Source organism: Balaenoptera acutorostrata, chromosome 3 (assembly GCF_949987535.1).
Source record: "Balaenoptera acutorostrata chromosome 3, mBalAcu1.1, whole genome shotgun sequence".
In the NCBI taxonomy this organism is placed as follows: domain Eukaryota; kingdom Metazoa; phylum Chordata; class Mammalia; order Artiodactyla; family Balaenopteridae; genus Balaenoptera; species Balaenoptera acutorostrata.
Genome location: NC_080066.1, coordinates 10,505,771 through 10,524,302, shown reverse-complemented (window position 1 = coordinate 10,524,302; position 18,532 = coordinate 10,505,771). Strand labels below are relative to the sequence as shown.

The 18,532-nt window shown below is 39.3% G+C and overlaps 2 protein-coding genes across 17 annotated transcripts in view; one reads left to right on the top strand and one right to left on the bottom strand.

The window, feature by feature from the left end:
* The window catches only part of MYO3A (myosin IIIA), a 190,803-nt gene that overhangs the window by 26,998 nt on the left and 145,273 nt on the right, over window positions 1–18,532 (top strand). For all 16 annotated transcript variants that reach the window (XR_009007533.1, XR_009007534.1, XM_057543227.1 and 13 more), the window contains exons 5-6: window positions 5,971–6,075; window positions 6,672–6,771. Coding sequence is in view for 14 of the 16 variants with exons in the window: in XM_057543227.1 (XP_057399210.1) it covers window positions 5,971–6,075; window positions 6,672–6,771 (205 nt within the window). In the remaining 2 variants the exon portion in view is untranslated. The remainder of the gene's footprint in view (window positions 1–5,970; window positions 6,076–6,671; window positions 6,772–18,532) is intronic.
* Window positions 597–1,543, bottom strand: LOC102997463 (BBSome-interacting protein 1-like). The gene has a single exon (XM_057543237.1). It carries the CDS (start codon window positions 1,249–1,251, stop codon window positions 1,039–1,041), a length of 213 nt encoding a protein of 70 aa, XP_057399220.1. The 5' UTR covers window positions 1,252–1,543; the 3' UTR covers window positions 597–1,038.

Below are 18,532 nucleotides of genomic sequence, written 5' to 3'. Positions count from 1 at the left end.
AGAACATACCCATTACAGGTTTAGCTACAGTCTTTTAGAACGAAAACTTCCAATTTTATGTTCATATCTACTTCATGGGCTCTTTCAAGTCCATATTTTTTTTTTTTTTTTAAGGATTTTTTTCTTATTTATTTATTTATTTATTTATTTATTTTTTGGCTGTGTTGGGTCTTCGGTTCGTGCGAGGGCTTTCTCCAGTTGCGGCAAGCGGGGGCCACTCTTCATCGCGGTGCGGGGACCGCTCTTCATCGCGGTGCGCGGGCCCTTCTCTATCGCGGCCCCTCCCGTCGCGGGGCACAGGCTCCAGACGCGCAGGCTCAGCAATTGTGGCTCACGGGCCCAGCCGCTCCGCGGCACGTGGGATCTTCCCAGACCAGGGCTCGAACCCGTGTCCCCTGCATTAGCAGGCAGACTCTCAACCACTGCGCCACCAGGGAAGCCCCTCAAGTCCATATTAATTTCCATTTTTAGGGTTTTAAAATTGTGTTTGATACCTGGAAGACGAAGGTGGCCAGGTAAGTCCTTAAAATCAGTATAATTAAAAGCTTAGGTAACTACTGGATAGGTGAGGGTTTCTTAAAAATTAAATTTGTTTAAAAAATACAGTTTTGTCATTACTAGTAGGATCAGTTGGTCAGGCAAGATAGCCTTAAATGTGTCATGACACAAAATTCTTCAAATTCAGTTTTTAATAAGCATTTACAGGCTTCTCTGTGCATTTACTCACTTGTGCCTAAGAATGTTATCTAGAAAAATGATAGTAACAGGAATGGTGAACAATAATTTGTTCTAAAAACTTGGGTTAAAAAAAAACCAAAATCTGGGTTCAGAGTTTTAAAATTGCTTCTGTTCAGTACAAACCAGAGTGTTTAAATTCACAATCCCAAGTTTTATTAATCTTGATTATTTTTATGTTATGGGAATAAAATCTGTTTTATTAATACATACTGCTTTCAGCATACAGATGCAGGTTATTTTCTAGCTATTGTTAATAATAAGGAAGGTGTAGGGTGTTCTGCAGAAGTGCTAAGTTATCATTCAGTGACTTATTTGCGGTTGTTCCTTTTCTGCCATTTCCTGTTGGCGAATTGTATCCTGTGCTGCTTGCTGCATTTTCTCCAGTTTTTCCAGAGTCAGAGATTTTAGGGGTAAAAGTTTGGGTTTACACAGCACCATCGTGGTTATATCTTCTACAGACAACTGCCCTTGTTTTGGAAGAACTTCCCGGAACATCGACTTCATTTCTGCCATATCTGAATTGTTGGATAGTTTCTTCCCCTATACTGCTCTCTCTGGGAATGAAGATGAAGTAGGGAATGGACCAGGAATAAAGCAACTCATCACTACCTAGAATCTCCATGTGGCTTTTCTTTCTCTCACTCTCTCTCCTTAATTTGAGGATTCAGCATTCCAGTTGTCATGTTTGATATCACCCTGAAAGTTCTCCTGATCCTTTTTCCCACAGCTTTAGGCATCCAACCCGATATTACCAAGATGACTCACAGCTGTTGACTCAAAACCTACAGAAGGAAAGATGCATCTCTTCCCAGACGGCTCAACTGTTGCCCAGGGCAACTATGAGATTGGGCGAAGGTCGAATATTCTTGATGTTAGCAGCTAGATTTTAAAAAATTAATAGATTTTATTTTTTTGAACAGGTTTAGGTTTATGGAAAAAATGAGTGGAAAGTTCAAGGAGTTTCCATAAATCCCCCTCCACCAAGTTTTCCCTATTATTAACATCTTGCATTGGTATGGTATATTTGTTACAGTTGATGAGACAATAATGATGCATTATTATTAACTAAAGTCCATAGTTTACATTAGGGTTAATTCTCTGTGTTGTACATTTTACAGATATTTTAAAGACTTTATTTTTTAGCATAGTTTTAGAGTCACAGAAAAATTGAGAGGGAGGTACAGAGATTTCTCATATGTCCCCTGCCCTCACACATGCATAGACTCCCCCATTATCTACATTTCTTACCAGAGTGGTGCATTTGTTACAATTGATGAACCTACAGTGACACATCAGTACCATCCAAGGTCCACAGTTTACATTAGGGTTCACTCTTGGTGGTGTACTTTTTATGGATTTTGACAAATGAATAATGACCTGTATCCACCATTACAATATCATATAGACTTGTTTCACTGCCTTAAAAAATCCTCTGTGCTCCATCTAGTCATTCTTCCCTTTCTCTTCCCTGAACCCTATTCATCATTGATCTTTTTACAGTATCCATAGTATTGCCTTTTCCAGAATGTCATATAGTTGGAATCATACAGTATGTAGCATTTTCAAATTGCCTTCTTTCACCTAACAATGTGCATTTAAGATTCCCCTATTCCTTGTGTTGTTAACTAGGTTTTAAACTCAATTCAGAGTCATATCTTCTGTTTTCTGGGCACCTTTGAATAATAGAAAAGTGTTCTGTAATAATTGGGCATCCATATATAATCCATACCTAGCACATGTACAAAAATTAACTCAAAATAGATTATAGACCTACCTGTATGTGGAACCTAAAACTATAAAACTTCCTGAAGGAATTATAGAAGAAAAATTTTTTGACCTTGGATTAGGCAAACATTTTCTTGATATGACATAAAAAACACTTTCTGTAAAATTTTTAACATGATAAATTTAGAACTTCTGCTTTTCAAAAGACACTTAAAATAAAAGGTCAAGCCACAAAATGGGAGAAAGGACTGGTATCCAACATATATAAAGAACTCTCAAAACTCAATAATAAAAAATGAACCAAAAATTTGAACACTTCACCAAAGAAAGTAAATGGATAGCAAATACATACATGAAAAGATGGTCAATGTAATTAGTCATTAGACAAACTCAAATCAAAATCACATGAGATCCATTTAGAATGGCTTTTTTAAAAAGTCACAATGTCAACTGCTGACGAGGATGTGGAGCAGCTGGAACTCTCGTTCACTGCTAGTGGGAATGCAGAATGGTACAGCCACTTTGGGAAATAGTTTAGTAAATACCTAGAAGGTCAAACATATGACCGATAGGACCCAACAATTCCCAAGAGCAATGAAAACCATATTCATGGAAAAGCCTATTATGCAAAAGTTTACAGTGGTTTTGCTCATAATTGCCAAAAACTGGAAACAACTCAAAGGTCTTTCAATTAATGAATGGATAAACAAACAGTGGTTTATCTATTCAGTGGAATACTCAGCATTAAAGAAGGAATGACTAACATTAAAATAACATTAAAAAAGGAATGTACAGCAACAAAGATGAATCTCAGATTCATTGTGCCAAACCAAAGGAGCTAGACTTAATGGGTTACACACCTTATGACTCAATCTGCATGACATTCCTGCAAAGACAAAATCATAGGGGCAGAAAAGAGATTAGTGCTTGCCAGGGGCTGGGGGAGAGGTTTGACTACAAAGAGACAGGAGGGTAGATTTTTGTGTGATGGATTTGTTCCATGTCTTGACTGTGGTTGTGGTTACGTGACTAATATATTTGTCAATACTCAGAATTGTATGCTAAATTGGGTGAATTTTATTGTATGTAAATTATGCCTCAATATACCTTACTTTAAAAAAAACTAAAGTGTATATCACAAAGAATCCTGTATTCTCAACTTTATTAGTTGGGGAAAATAACTATGTCAAAGAAATATTGATACCGGAAAGTGGTATTTGAACTTCTTAGTGCAAACTCTATGATCGCATTAGTTCTTTTTAAAATTTTTATTTTATTTCCTGCACATTTCTTTTTTTAAAAAATAAATTTATTTTATTTATTTATTTATTTATTTATTTTTGGCTGTGTTGGGTCTTCGTTGCTGCACGTGGGCTTTCTCTAGTTGCGGTGAGCAGGGGCTACTCTTCGTTGCAGTGCGTGGGCTTCTCATTGCGGTGGCTTCTCTTGTTGCAGAGCACAGGCTCTAGGCATGAGGGCTCAGTAGTTGTGGTTTGCGGGCTCTAGAGCGCAGGCTCAGTAGTTGTGGCGCACAGGCCCAGTTCCTCCGCGGCACGTGGGATCTTCCTGGACCAGGGCTCGAACCCGTGTCTTCTGCATTGGCAGGTGGATTCTTAACCACTGCCCCACCAGGGAAGCCTCGTCCTGCACGTTTCTTTATGGCTCCTTTATTCTCCCTGTAAGATCCTAGCTGTTTACTCTTGAATTAATGTAATAGTCAATCACAGAAGATGCAGCAAAGAGACCACACTTTGGAGACACAGGAAAAGCCATTCAGTCACCCTGCAATGAATTTTGGAAATTTAAAAACTGGTCCTAAAACTTGGTTCTTTTAAATAAGTGCTCTGCAATTTAAAGGACTCAATTTCTTTTCAGTCAATTTTGGATAATTTTGTGAACCAATCTTGCCTGGCTGCAGAGGAGTCGATGTGACCTTGTATTCTGCTGTCAGGACGGCACACTCTTCTTCTTATCCAGTTAAAAGGTGTTACCTTTTCTGCAGAAGAAAATGCTGGTTTGGGAATGCTAGGGCTGCACCGATTCCTGTAGAAGATGAAAGTTTTCTTTGAATGTAGAAAGACACCAGTTATAAAAGGGGTTGCATCTAAGTGTTCATTTGTGAGTTCGTGTTTAGATTTTAAACACACTTACAAAAACAATGTTACACATGATGGCTAGATTGACCAGCCAGCCCAGACCTCCTTTTGGGGGACCATGACATGTCATGATTAAATGTAAGGCTGGACTCTAAAGTCAGGCTGTCCAAGTTGAGGTCTTAGCTCTGTCACTACTGTGTGATCTTTTCCAAGTTACCTTAGCATTTTGTGCCTCACTTTCCCAATCCTTAGTATGGAGATGCTAATAATTCCTACTTCACAGAGTGGTGAGATACACAGATAATGCATGTAAATGGATTAGAAATGTGCTAGCTTAAAGAATGTGCCCAACACAGCTGTTATTATCTAATCTATAATGTATCAGAAGTGTTCAGGCATCCAATAAAATCTAATCACTGTGTTAGAAAAAAGTTTGAGAGAAAATGTGTTCAGTATTTTAGATGAGGGTGTCAGGAATCCACTTCCTCTCACCTTTGTTCTCTACCCCCATTTAGGTCAGGAGAGTCAGGGAAATGCCAGGCTCTTAGTTTGCAGGCACTGAGGTATCAGAGGAGGCCCCATAGTTCAGGGTAAGGGCAAGGAGGCCATGGACCAGAGCCCTGGGAGGAGAGACAGAGCTGACAGCAAAGGCTAATGGATCGGACGTTAGGGGATCGCGGGGTCAAAGCTTTGTCGGGACCATTTACCTAGTTATCTCCCCTCTCATGTTCCACTGCTAATGTCAGTGTTTCTCTCTTCTGAGAATACACAGCCCCTTTGAAAGTTTACTGTGGGACTTCATGTTACCGAACTTCAGAGAAACCTGGGTGTGAAAAATTCCCCTACCATGCTCCTCCCTCTTGTTTTCCTCTAAGATTCCTCTACTCTTGGGAGGTGTGGAGGGAGGAAGCTAGGGAATGTGACACTTAAAACAGTTTTCGAAAATAGTATTTGTAACCCTTACTTCAGCACACTCTGAAGTTTTACCAGAAGGGAGGTATGTTTTTAAATTAATGCACATATGAAACAGTATATAGCCATGGATTGAGGTCACATTGCACTATTAATTAAACTATCAGGAATCAAGAGTGCTTTTAAGCCCTAGATCTTAAAATTTGAGACTAATTTATAGAACCATAATTCTTATCCTTAAATTTAAAAGCCAAGCCCAGTGCTTCTCCAGATTCTCCTCTAAAAATTAATTCATATGGAAACTGTGTTCCAATAATTAATTGTACACTAGTACAAGTTTATATCTTCATTTCATTTATGAAACCATAAAGATGATGGGAATAATTGTTTGAAACAAAAAATTAGAACAGTTTTTTAAAACGTTTTGAGAAAACCTTTTATAGCAAGTACTTAAAATGTCATATCATTTTAATATCTATCTTGAAATATTCTTTTATAGCTGTGCAACGGAGGATCAGTGACAGATCTTGTGAAAGGATTTCTGAAGAAGGGCAAAAGAATGAGTGAGCCCATAATTGCCTACATTTTACGTGAAGCGCTGTTGGTAAGGCGGTTTAAATTGTTCGCGCATTAATTAGGAGGCAGTTCCAGTTAAATAAAAAGTGGGGATCCTATTTTTAGCAAAACATCACTACATTAGTATTTATCGATGCAAGAGTAAGATGCAAAATGTGAAACGTTTAGCATAACTAATTCTTTTTTTCCATTAGAGATCTACCCTCCTTGTGTCAACAGAAACCTGAGTTTTGATCTCCTAGGTATATTTCTGAGATTATGGCAAAGGTAGATAATGTGTATTTTTACTAATAGTTAGGTTTTTATTTGCCATTATTTATTTATTTATTCCTTTAACAGCCATTATTTCAAATGAGTGTATAGAATGTTTTCTTCTGTTGAGATCAGCACATTTTAAATAAACTATTTGCTAAGGGCTAAGGAGTATGCACTGGTTTTTTGAATTTTTATATAGTCCAAAGTGGAAATGATATACTTTGATTTGACTAACTCAATGTGAAACATTTAAGAACCTTTGTTAATTAACATGTGTTACCTATTGATTTTGTATAAATGCATCCATCTGAAAAATGTGTTTTTGATGCTTTCTTTAAATGTCACTATGTATTTATTTCCCACTTCTAGGGACTTCAGCATTTGCATAACAACAAAACTATCCACCGTGATATAAAAGGAAACAACATCCTATTAACCATCGAAGGCGGAGTTAAACTCGTAGATTTTGGTAAGTTTTGTTTGAAATGCATGGATTTGGGCCGCAAAATGACTCGTTTGATGTGATTTGATCATTTTCCGTCAGCCTTGCTTTGTAGGCATTGAAAGAGAAAAAACCAGTATCTCATTGAGGTAGGAAAGTTGCAGAGATTTTAAAAAATTTGGCAAATGAGAGATTCCCAGAAGAAAGAGTGACTTCTTTCAAGTCAGCCATCGTGTGCCTGTTACACTCCTGCAACAGTATGTGTGGTTGATTCTCTGAAATAGACGGGCTCCAAATAATCACACTAAGTCTAAATGGTAAGCCCGCGGGCCTTACTATTGATTGCTTTCCTGATGGGCAGGTGCCCAAACCCAGGATTTTGAGACATGAGGGGAAATCTTCAAATGTCTCTGGGGAAATGTTTTCCCTCCAAAGAGGGCAGCACAAGTAAAGATGGTCTCTTTCTTACTTGGGACCTTCTATGTCTTATTGTGTTGCCTGCAGCCACCTTGTTCTATCCTGAGGTGTTGCATCCCAAGTGGAAAGGCAGCCCTGCGAGATGGGAAGAAGGAGGGTCCTTGGTGACATAATCCAGCCACTAAATCAACTGACTTTGAAACCTCCCCTATCTCTGGACCTTCTGTCATGTGAGATAATACATTTCCATATTGACTGAGCCAATTCGGAGTGTCTGTGTCAGAGCCAGAGGCACTGTAGCTGATACCCCTACTCCTCCTTTTCCAGTTGTGACAGTGGTATCTCCCCCGTCTCACTGGACCCCCACTAACACACTGCACCCGTGAGAGCGGGCAGCATTATTCTAGGACATCTCAGTATCCTCGTCATCCTCCCTTCCTGCACTCAGGCTGGGTAAGGTGTCTCTCCTTGTGCTTCTGTACCCGGTATATTTCTCCATTTCTGTGTTTATCACGTAAGATTATAATTGTCTATTTGGTCTTTATATGTAGATAAAGATACTTAGGCTCACAGATAGACAGGGTCATTAAGAGGTGGGACTATGTCATCTTCTATTTTGTAGACCTAATACTTTGGGAATAGTAGTTCAGTGAGTAATAGTTGAATGAATGAGTGACTCTTCCTTCATTTTGCATTTTGGAAAATGAAGCTTAGGGAAAGTCATCGATTCACTTTAGAAATTAATTGTTTTAATCCCAGTATGTAGCTCTTTAGTGATCTGGCTTCACCCAGGAATGAACTTCAGAGCATCTAGACAGGAACAGTTGAATAGCGTATCTTTCAAACGACCACGTATTTTTTTCCCTCAGCTGAGCATTTGAAAACTACGGAGCAAAAAAAAAAAAAAAAAAAACTACGGAGCAGCAGTGAGCTTGGCGATGAATTCCTGATTAATAACTGGGATGCAGCTAGTGTGTGTTACTAGTTGAGTTCAGAGCTGTGCATTTGAACAGTCTGGCCGGGTTAGGATACTAATGAGAACTTGTGCCTGAAATTCTAAAAAACAACAACAAAACACTCTTCACTGCTCCATGGACAGAGCTGTGACTCTCTTGAGACAATAATTTTGGCTCCAGTCTTAACAGACCCAAATGGAGAACTTAACTTGAAATCTCATAATTCTCTTGCTCTAAAAAATGGCTACAATATATATAGCCCAGATGAAAACTGTTAAAACAAATGTAAGTAAACATCTTCTTCATTCACAAGAAAAAAAGAACTTGGTCAACCAGTAGCTCTGAGAAAGGCAACTTCCTGGGACACCCTCCAAAGTAATCCAGAGTAAAAATATACACCTAGATAATAAATAAAGTGGCCTTTATTATGATATCTTTAGAAAGTAGTCATAATTTAGAAAGCTGACAAAATGAGAGCTTTGGTTTTATATTAATTAACTTAAAGACTTTGCTGTCAGCAACAATTAGAAAAGAGGGTCAGTTGCCTATTAAATGTGTTCCTGGTGTCTGATACTAAAATGGTATTATTTGCATATAAAAGGATGCTTATATTTCTATTCTCCATGGTAAGAGGACATGGATTCAATTCACCTAAGATGGTTTAAGGTTTTCATATGAATTAAAACCCGAGGATGGAGGTTCATACATAGTGAAACTTCTCAAGGGCATAAGGAATACGGTGTACTAAGCCACCAACTGCAGAACCAAACTGAAAACCAAGGTTCTCAGTTTATGTTTAAATCAGATTTTCAGAAGAATGCCACAGCTGGGAGTAAAGGAGTTTAGAATATATTTTCATTTGGATTTCTCACCCCATAAAATGTACAGTAGGCTCATTATTGGATATTGGAGACCTAAATGTTCCAATGGAATTCCACCACCTCATCCATCCCCGGAAATCTGCTTCATATCAAGAGTTTCTTGTCTTAGAAAAAGTCCTCAGTATCTATTTTGTTGCTCAAGCTAGAAATCTTAGCTTATCCTTGAACTTCCCTTTGTCTTCACCACCCGCATCTACAATGAGTCACAAGGCTCTGTCTCTGTTATAAATTCCCAGACTCCATCTTTATCTCTCTGCCCTGGTCCTCACCATCACCTCTGACCTGGGCTCCTGCAGCTGCACTTTACTAACCCCCCTGCAGCCAGTCTCATTCCTCTCCTTCCAGACCATTCCCCACACTGCAGCTCTGGCTCAGCTGACCCTGCCACTCTCTGGCTCAGTATTTTGTCAGTGGTTTGTCAGCCCTCCTTGGGGAGGGCTGTGCCTTGTGATCCTCTCTGCTGGCCCAGAGTAAGCAATGAATGATTAACACCTTTTTTTGCCCCTTGGTGCACAGCAGGGACCCCCCTCTTCCTATTACCTGTGAGCCAGGTCAACTTCTTTCAGTTTCTTAAATGTACCACCCTCTTTCTCAGTCAGGGCTCTTACACATGTGTCGGAGGAAGATCTTCGAAATTGGTTAACATGCTTTTCTCTTGCTTATCCAAGAATGTGACCTTAACCCGAGTCTGCCAGAAGCATCTCTCTGTTTGGGGGGAGGCTAAGATTTGTTCCAGAAGGAATGCAAGAAAATGACTGAGGTAATATTAAAAAATAGAAATGTGTAGCAAGACCCGGGTTTTCTCTTGAGAAAGATCTGTCTAAATTGCTTTATCTTCTCTTTAGCTTATGGAGAGGGAAATTCCAGGGATCCATTGTAGGGTTTCGCATAAGAGAGAACAGAAAGAAGAGGGAAACCCTTTCCAGTTCTCGGGTAATTGTGGAAAGGTGAAACAGAGAAAGAGGCGGGACAGTGAGATGAGCTTTTAAAAAGTGAAGGTGACAACGAGGGTGGAAAGGAACTCTTACCCTCACTCTTCCCACCACCATCATTCCGAGTCCCAGACGAAGTCCCTGCAGAGTCTGTGCAGACGAAGTCCCTGCAGAGTCTGCTCCAGTCCAGACTGGGGTGATCACATCGTCCTGACATAGAGGTGCAGGGTGATTAGGTACAGGAAGCACTCAAGCTAAGCTTCTCCAAACCCCTACCCTCTGCTCCCATTAACCCCCAAATAACTGCAAATCTGGCTGGGGAGTTTCTAGAGGGGGTTGCTCAGGATGGGCGGTGAGGGGCAGAGCCCAGATCACCTGGGCCAGGTCTGGATAGGAGTCACAGCCAGACCTCAGAGCATTGTCAGCCCCAGCTGAAGCCACCCTGAGCCTTCGTCTGCCAGGAGGCTCTACACAGGTAGCCCTGCCTGCCTGAGAACAGGATGCAGACCCCATCAGGAGGACCAGGGGGCCCCTAGCAGGCGGGCAGACAAAGGAACATGGCCCCAGAGACCAGAGATCCACCACACCCGAGGACCCTCCCTCTTCTCCCCACCACAAGGTCTCATAAGCCATCCCTCATCCTGTACAGACAGTACCGTCTTCAGGAGAGAAGAAGGAGGGGCGCCCTCTGAGAGATGGAGCAAGCGCTTTCATTCAAGAGAGACTGAACTCTTTCTAAGAGGACTTACGGTTTGGATCTGACTAAGCTTTACTTCTCCCAGCCAGTGGGTAGGGACATAGGAGAGCCCATAATAGTTAGAGGCAAAATGAAGAAATCACAATGACAATTTTCTTTATGTATCTAAGATTTATGTCATTGAATTTTGTGACCAGTTACAAACATGATGCTTTCCCTGCATGGAAACCTCCCCTCACCCCTGCACCCAGCTAACTTCTGTCTGCCTGGCTGAGAACTTCCCCAACACTCTATCCTTTCCTTTTTTAAAAATTTGTATTTTATATTGGAGTACAGTTGATTAACAATGTTGTGTTAGTTTCAGGTGTACAGCAGAGTGATTCAGTTATACATACACATACATCTATTCTTTTTCAGATTCTTTTCCCATTTAGGTTATTACAGAATATTGAGCAGAGTTCCTTATACTATACAGTAGGTCATTGTTGATTATTTATTTTAAATATAGCAGTGTGTGCACGTCAATCCCAAACTCCCTAACTATCCCTCCCCCCACCCTTCCCCCTGGAAACCATAAGTTTGTTCTCTAAGTCTGTGAGTCTGTTTCTGTTTTGTAAACAAGTTCACTTGTATCATTTTTTTTTTTAGATTCCGCATATAAGCGATATCACATGATATTTGTCTTTCTCTGTCTGACTTACTTCACTTAGTATGATAATCTCCAGGTCCATCCATGGTGCTGCAAATGACATTATTTCATTCTTTTTAATGGCTGAGTAATAGTCCATTGTATATATGCACTCTGTCTTTTCTTTAGCCAAACAGTTATCACACTTGATTGTAACCATGTGTTTAATTTGACGACCTTCGCTGCTAAGCTGTGAGCCTTGTGATGGCTCGGTCTCTGTCTGGCCTATCACTCTGTCCCTGGAACCAAGCACGGCACTGGCACGTCGGAAGTGCTCAATAAATACTCTCGAACGAGTGAGTGAATGGGAGGCAGGATTTTCCATGTAATTGTGTGACCTTGAGAAGGCCACTTAAAATCTCCAGGGACATCAAGTATGAAAAACAGTCTCTACCTCATACGGTTGATCGCTGTGGAGAGTAAACGGGATGATACAGATGAGCTGTGTAGTATAATTATTGACACTTTATAATTTAAAAAAATCTGAGCTATTATCATGAAGTAATACTGTCACCTCGCCCCTAGCTCAGTGTTGTATACGTAGTAGGTACTTGATAAATAATAAATAAATACTTTATTTAAATATTGATAGTTGCTAAATATTGAAAATCTGAGTTCCCAGAATAGGTGCCTCTTTCTGTTTAAAAAAATAATAGCCCTTTGCTAGAGTCAATTGGATATTAACTTTAAATATCAAGCTATTTAATTACACTAAAAGTAAGATTCAGTTTGCTAATGCTAGTTATGAGTAGAGCCTTTAAGAAAACCTTTTGTTTTCTTGTTAAGTGGGCTAGGCTTTTACAGAAAACCACCAGCCACCTCAGAGAATAAAAAGACAAGTGAGCTTGCAGACGTTATAAATGAAATACATTAGCAGTCACTGGTGTATGATCAATCAATAAATAACACGACCTCCCAGGAGATAAACCCCTTTAGGCAAGTCAACTAATGTCTGAAAAAACAGTCTTAATTTGGAATAGAAAAACGAAAGAGAGACTAAATTTAAAGGGCAGTACTCAGTTCTCATTTCTACAGATTTCTCTCTGGGGAATCTTCATTTCTAATAGAATACTTAACATTTCAATACAAAAGTACAGAATGTACTTCTTGTGACTTATTTAGACATCGTTCTTATGACAGAGTATTTCATGGCTTTCAATCTCTTATTTCCCACATGCTCAATTTTAGACCAAATCCCCAATGAATAATGTAGGTCAAAGAGAAGTTGTGACTTATTTATTAATAACCCACTTTTGTAGCATCCAGTGAGGCAGGCACACCTCAACTTAAAAACTATGAGGTTCCCTTCATTCCTTCCTTTCTTCCAGAATAATTCGGAACAAAAGCCATTTGGTGGGCCCGAGAAAGCATGGGAGTCGGGATGTAGCTCAGCAAGTGGTTTGGACCTGAAAGGGGTGAGGAAGGTGTCCACGCTGGGAGGGGAGGGGCAGTGGTGGCTCGGCTTGGGGTGTTGAGTCCCCGAGGAGGGGACAAAGAGAGCATTTGTCTAGGGGGATGGTGGTGACCCCAGTCAGGTTGTCAGAGCCTGAGCTGGATAAGGGCATCTGCATAGGGGTCAAGATGGAGACAAGGGGTTGGTTACATAAAGGGGGCTTGATACCATCTGGAAATATCCTGAGCACAATGGAAGCCAGGTTTCTTACTGTAAGAGATGAGAATTACAAATGTGGAAGGGAGAAAACTGAACCCCATGATGTTGGATTGGAATTGGAGGTGTCAGTGTGAACTCATGGTTTTCAATATGTAGAGAGGCATATAAAAAGAAATATAATGTGATACGTGTGGTGTGTTTGTGTGTGTGTGTGTGTGTGTGTGTATACAGGTTATCTGGCTGTCCCCTAAGAGAACTTGCAAGCTTGATGCCCCAAGAGCAAGCAAATCAAACACCTAGCTCTCAGTTTTTAAATACAATTCTCCACTAATAGTAAGGAAGGATTCTTGGAGAAAAGCTGATTTTTAAGGCTATACAAGACAAGCCTGGAACTTAATGTGCCAAAAAGTGAGGAACTGCCCAAAGAATGATGGAGACAATGTCAAAAGGACACAGAAGCCAAATTGAAGTGATTCTCACTGACCAAATCTGGGACAGTTTGAGCATCAAAATAATGATAATAATGATGGTAGCAATGATGTCCATTGAATAAAGTAGAAATCCATTAATTCATACTTTCGTACTTACACACATAAATAGATGAATGGAAAAAAGCTAAAGCTTTTCTTTATAGAAGAATGCCAACTAATGAATGTAGAACGAATAATGAAAGTTTAAAAATTATCTTTTGGCAACCATCATAGTAATAATTAATTCATCCAAAAACTTCAGTGGATGCTAAACTAGTGGGTTAAGTTTTGATTAAAAAGAGGATATTTAGATAGTCTCAAAAAGCTCTGCATAAAATACTTAATTACAAAAGAGAAGGAGAAACTTTACAGGCGAGAAGCCTGGCAGACACAGACTTAATCAGGTAAGCAAAGTGAATACAACTACTGATGTGACAAATGGAAATCACGTACCACCTGATAGGATACAAGGAGAAAACTTCCCTTCCATGATATTCCTGCCAAAAATATAATCTTGAGGGAATGTCTGACAAATCCAAGTTCAGGAACATTCTACAAAATAAGTAGCCTGAAATTCTAAAAAGAATATCAAGGTCATGAAGTTCAAGGAAATATTAAGGAGCTCCTGCAGATTGAAGGAGACCAAAGAGACATGACAACTAAACACACCACGTGATCCTGGATTGGATCCTTTCATTGTTAAGTATATTTGGGACAATTGATGAAATTTTTTTTTTAACAAATATTTATTTTAAAAATTTTATTTTATTTTATTTTAAAAATTTATTTATTTGTTTATTTTTGGCTGTGTTGGGTCTTCGTTGCTGCACACGGGCTTTCTCTAGTTGCGGCGAGCAGGGGCTACTCTTTGTTGCGGTGCGCAGGCTTCTCATTGCGGTGGCTTCTCTTGTTGCAGAGCACGGGCTCCAGGTGCGAGTGCTTCAGTAGTTGCGGCATGTGGGCTCAGTAGTTGTGGCTCACGGGCTCTAGAGCACAGGCTCTGGAGCACAGGCTCAGTAGTTGTGGCACACAGGCTTAGTTGCTCCACGGCATGTGGGATCTTCCCGCACCAGGGATCGAACTGGTGTCCCCTGCATTGGCAGGTGGATTCTCAACCACTGCATCACCAGGGAAGCCCAAACTGATGAAATTAGAATGGAGCATGTAGATTAGATGGCAGAAATGGATCTGTGTTAAATTTCCTGGTTTTATTAACTGTATTGTGGGTAGGTAGGGGAATGTCCTTGTTTGTAGCAATCATACATTAAAGTATTTGGGGGTGAAAGGGCATCATGTAGCCCACTTACATTACATGGTTTACATACTTACATACTTAAATGGTTCAGGAAACAAAATTATTTATACTTCTCTTGCCAACTTTTCTGTAAGGTTGAGATTATGTCAAAAAAATTTTTTTAACTATGGAGTAGAGTTGGAGACTTAGCACATATGTCTAAAGATGTTTATGTATATGTCTGAAGATTATATGTATACACACATATATATCTACCAGATATATATATTTGGTAGTTGAATGTTATGAATCTTGAAAATTTGAGAGCTAGTGCTTTATATAATGAAATGATACATTGAAAAAAGAAACTAGAGGGAAGAACCATTTTTAAAAGTTGTCAGAGCTTTAGAATTTTCATACCTATACAAAAAATATTTTCCTCAGTCAGAATTTATTTTTATACTTCAGGGAGGTGACCTTTATTTTATTTGAAAGGAAAGACATGTATGAATTCTTTCGATTTGTACAGCAAAACCATGAATAAATGGACTCTTTGTTTTAGACCTCTGTGGTTCCAGCTGAACCTATGGGCTCAACTCTGCCAAAGCGAACATTTTCTGAAGTTGAACGAAGCTGTTTGGCCTTATAGATAGTGTGTATGTCTTGGTCAAGGGCCTTTCAGTTGTAAGGACAAGAACCCCAAACTAGCTCCAAAAAGGAGTAAGATACAAAAAGCAATTTCCTAGATAAGAAGAACGGGAGGAAGGGGACTGGAACAGACAGAAGACCGGAAGATGAGACCCAGGACCGCTTGCTGCCTCTTAGTCTCTCACTGGAGAAACTGAATCTCTCCTCTCTGCTTCTCTTTGAGTGTCTACAGACCAGCCTCTGGAGTCTTCATGTTGCCCAACAAGGCTTCTCAAAAATAGCAGCCTCAACTGTCACAGCCTTTATGACCTTATGGGTCTAGTGCCGATAGCTAACCGATCCAGACTTTTAGCACCTAAATCCAAGGGAATTGGGAGTGGGAGAAGGAGTTCAGTTGGGCAAGCAGGGTCAGACATCCCCTTTGATCCAATCAGCCATGACTGGGGATTGGGCTGATACACTACAAGCACATCTGCCTGGGCCTTCCTCTTCTGCAAGTAACTGTAAATAAAGATTTTTTTTTTTTTTTAAAGAGGGTTATGGAAAGGGAGAGACAAAGAAATTTCTAAATATCCTAGAGAATATTTTTTTCTTATTGATGGGCACTGCCCTATATTCTGAGAGATGTTCAAAATTTTGGTTTTTATTGTTGAAATTAAATTACATAAAGTACACCAAAAAATTCTGTTATGAAGTTAAGAATGGATTTCAGACATCTTGAAAGAGTTTTTATTTAACAACAAATGAAAGAAAACTTATATCTAGGGAATTACCTAACACAAAAACAAACTACCTCAGTGCAGGTTAGCAATTGTAGTGTAAGTCACCAGTTCTGCCTTTCCATGATGTGATCGCTTTAGGGGTACCAAAGAGGACTTTCCTTCTGTTTTTTTAAGAATCACCTCTTTGTCTTCTCAGTTTTTCTCATTGTAAAATAAGTGTTTTGGACCAGCACTCAATGATCTTATTTATTTATTATTATTATTTTAAAATTTATTTATTTAATTAATTTATTTTTGGCTGCATTGGGTCTTCGTTGCTGTGCGTGGGCTTTAGTTGCGGCGAGTGGGGGCTACTCTTTGTTGCGGTGCGCGGGCTTCTCATTGCGGTGGCTTCTCTTGTTGCGGAGCATGGGCTCTAGGCACGCGGGCTTCAGTAGTTGTGGCTCGCAGGCTCTAGAGCGCAGGCTCAGTAGTTGTGGCGCACAGCCTTAGTTGCTCCGCGGCATGTGGGATCTTCCCGGACCAGGGCTCAAACCCGTGTCCCCTGTATCGGCAGGCGGACTCTTAACCACTGCACCACCAGGGAAGCCCCTCCTGTTGCCTTTTAAAGTAATTTAAGTCAGTCATTCTTAAGAGAATTTTGCATTTTTCTACCTTCTTAGCTAATTTTCTTGTGGGAATTTATGTTAAGTAAAAATGCCATTTGTCCTCAGGAAACTCATTTTTCTCTCCAGCTAAAGTTTACTAACCTGAAAATGGACACGTTAGATATTATGACCATTAAGTTGCCTTCTAGTTCAGAAGTAGTTGGTTGTGTTGGAAAAATGATCTTCAGAGTTAACAGTCATTGCAGAAGCATTCAACAAACATGATTTGGTCAAGACCTTCCTCTGTTACTCTTTCATAGGTGTGTGTCCTGTTTTTAATGTGATAATTATCCAGTATTCTCAGACTCAAGGGTTTCTTATTCTACCTACTTGCATTTTTCCTTTTTCACTTATTTTGAGACTTTTTGTTTTTCCCTCTTCACATTCTGGGCTGAATTTTTCTTGTTTCCATTCAGTTTACAGGAACCAGGTGTAAAACAGTCTTTCTGCAGGATCCCAAAGGACTCTAAATATATGAGACTCCATTAGCATTGTAATTCATTATCCCAGATATCATTGGTGTGCAGAAACATCCATAACTAATTATGAAATATTCATAATAGTTATTATTTTAATATCATCCTTTAAAATTATCTTTATACATTTCATAATGTATATATTACTATACTAGGAAATATGTAGAAAATAGTCTGTATCTATATCAAGTATGCTTGTTCAGAAGTTTCTTATTGTTTGGAATGTGTGATCAAGAAGTTTGGAGGCCAAACGTTTGCTTTAAAAAATTCTTAATTCATATTAATATAAAACCTAATAACTCTTAGACTTTGTAAACTCATTATTATTGACCGTTACCCTTGTTAGTTTGCTCCTTTATGTGTAAAACCATTAGGTTCTTGTATCAGTCAGAGCTCCTTGATTGTAGGCAACAGAAACTTAACTCTGACCCACTTAGGCAATGCTACGGAAAATGGCACTGAGTGGCCTACAAAGCCCAGGGAGAAGCTGGGCAATCCAGCCTCCTAGGAGAGGGCTCTGGCGTCCCTGGACCTCCAGAGCAGCATTACCTGGGCTAATCCTTAGATCGTCAACACTGGATGACTCACCCTAGTCACTCCAGTCTAGTCACTCTAGTGTCTCCACTCAAGATTCACATTTCCAGGAAGTCTGAATGCTCTGTCTTGGGTCCTGTGCCACACACACCCTAAGACACTCTTCTTAGCCTCCTTCCCAATAGATTTCCTGTGGAGTATGGAGGGATGGTCCTTTCCTGACATCCATATCTATAAATTCAGACGCCAGGGCATGACTGCTTGCTGAAAAATGCCAATTCTAGCGACAGCATCTTTTCTTTATCTTCAGAAAGAAGAAAAATGTATCAAATGATTAGTCTAAAGGGTCACTTTCTTACCAGGAGCAAAACTTTCGATATTTTACTCAGTTGTGGTTTTTTTTCTACCCCCTTTACATTTTACTTAAATGACATTTGAATTCTTAAACTACCTTTATGAAATTGAAACAAAAAATGTTCACTGAGGGTCAAATATAATTTTCAATTTTTTCATAAATAATTATAAGCCCTTAGAATAAATTTTAGTAGATTTATAATCAATTTTAAGTTAAATTTCTTTTAAAATCTATTTACTTTCCCTACTTATATAAATAAATTACTGTACTCTGATACTATAAAAGTCAAGCTTAATCATTCCTCCCTTTAATTCATAGGAAAAGACAAGATAAAATGTTTAGATTTATACTTAATTTTTCTGAAAGGTAAAATACCTGGAGTAGAGATAGAGGTAGAGGATGCACTTGGGAGAAATGTGTATTAAACGTTTATTCCCTTTCTTCAGATCATCTGTTAGAATGTATAACTGATTCACTTTGTTATAAAGCAGAAACTAACACACCATTGTAAAGCAATTA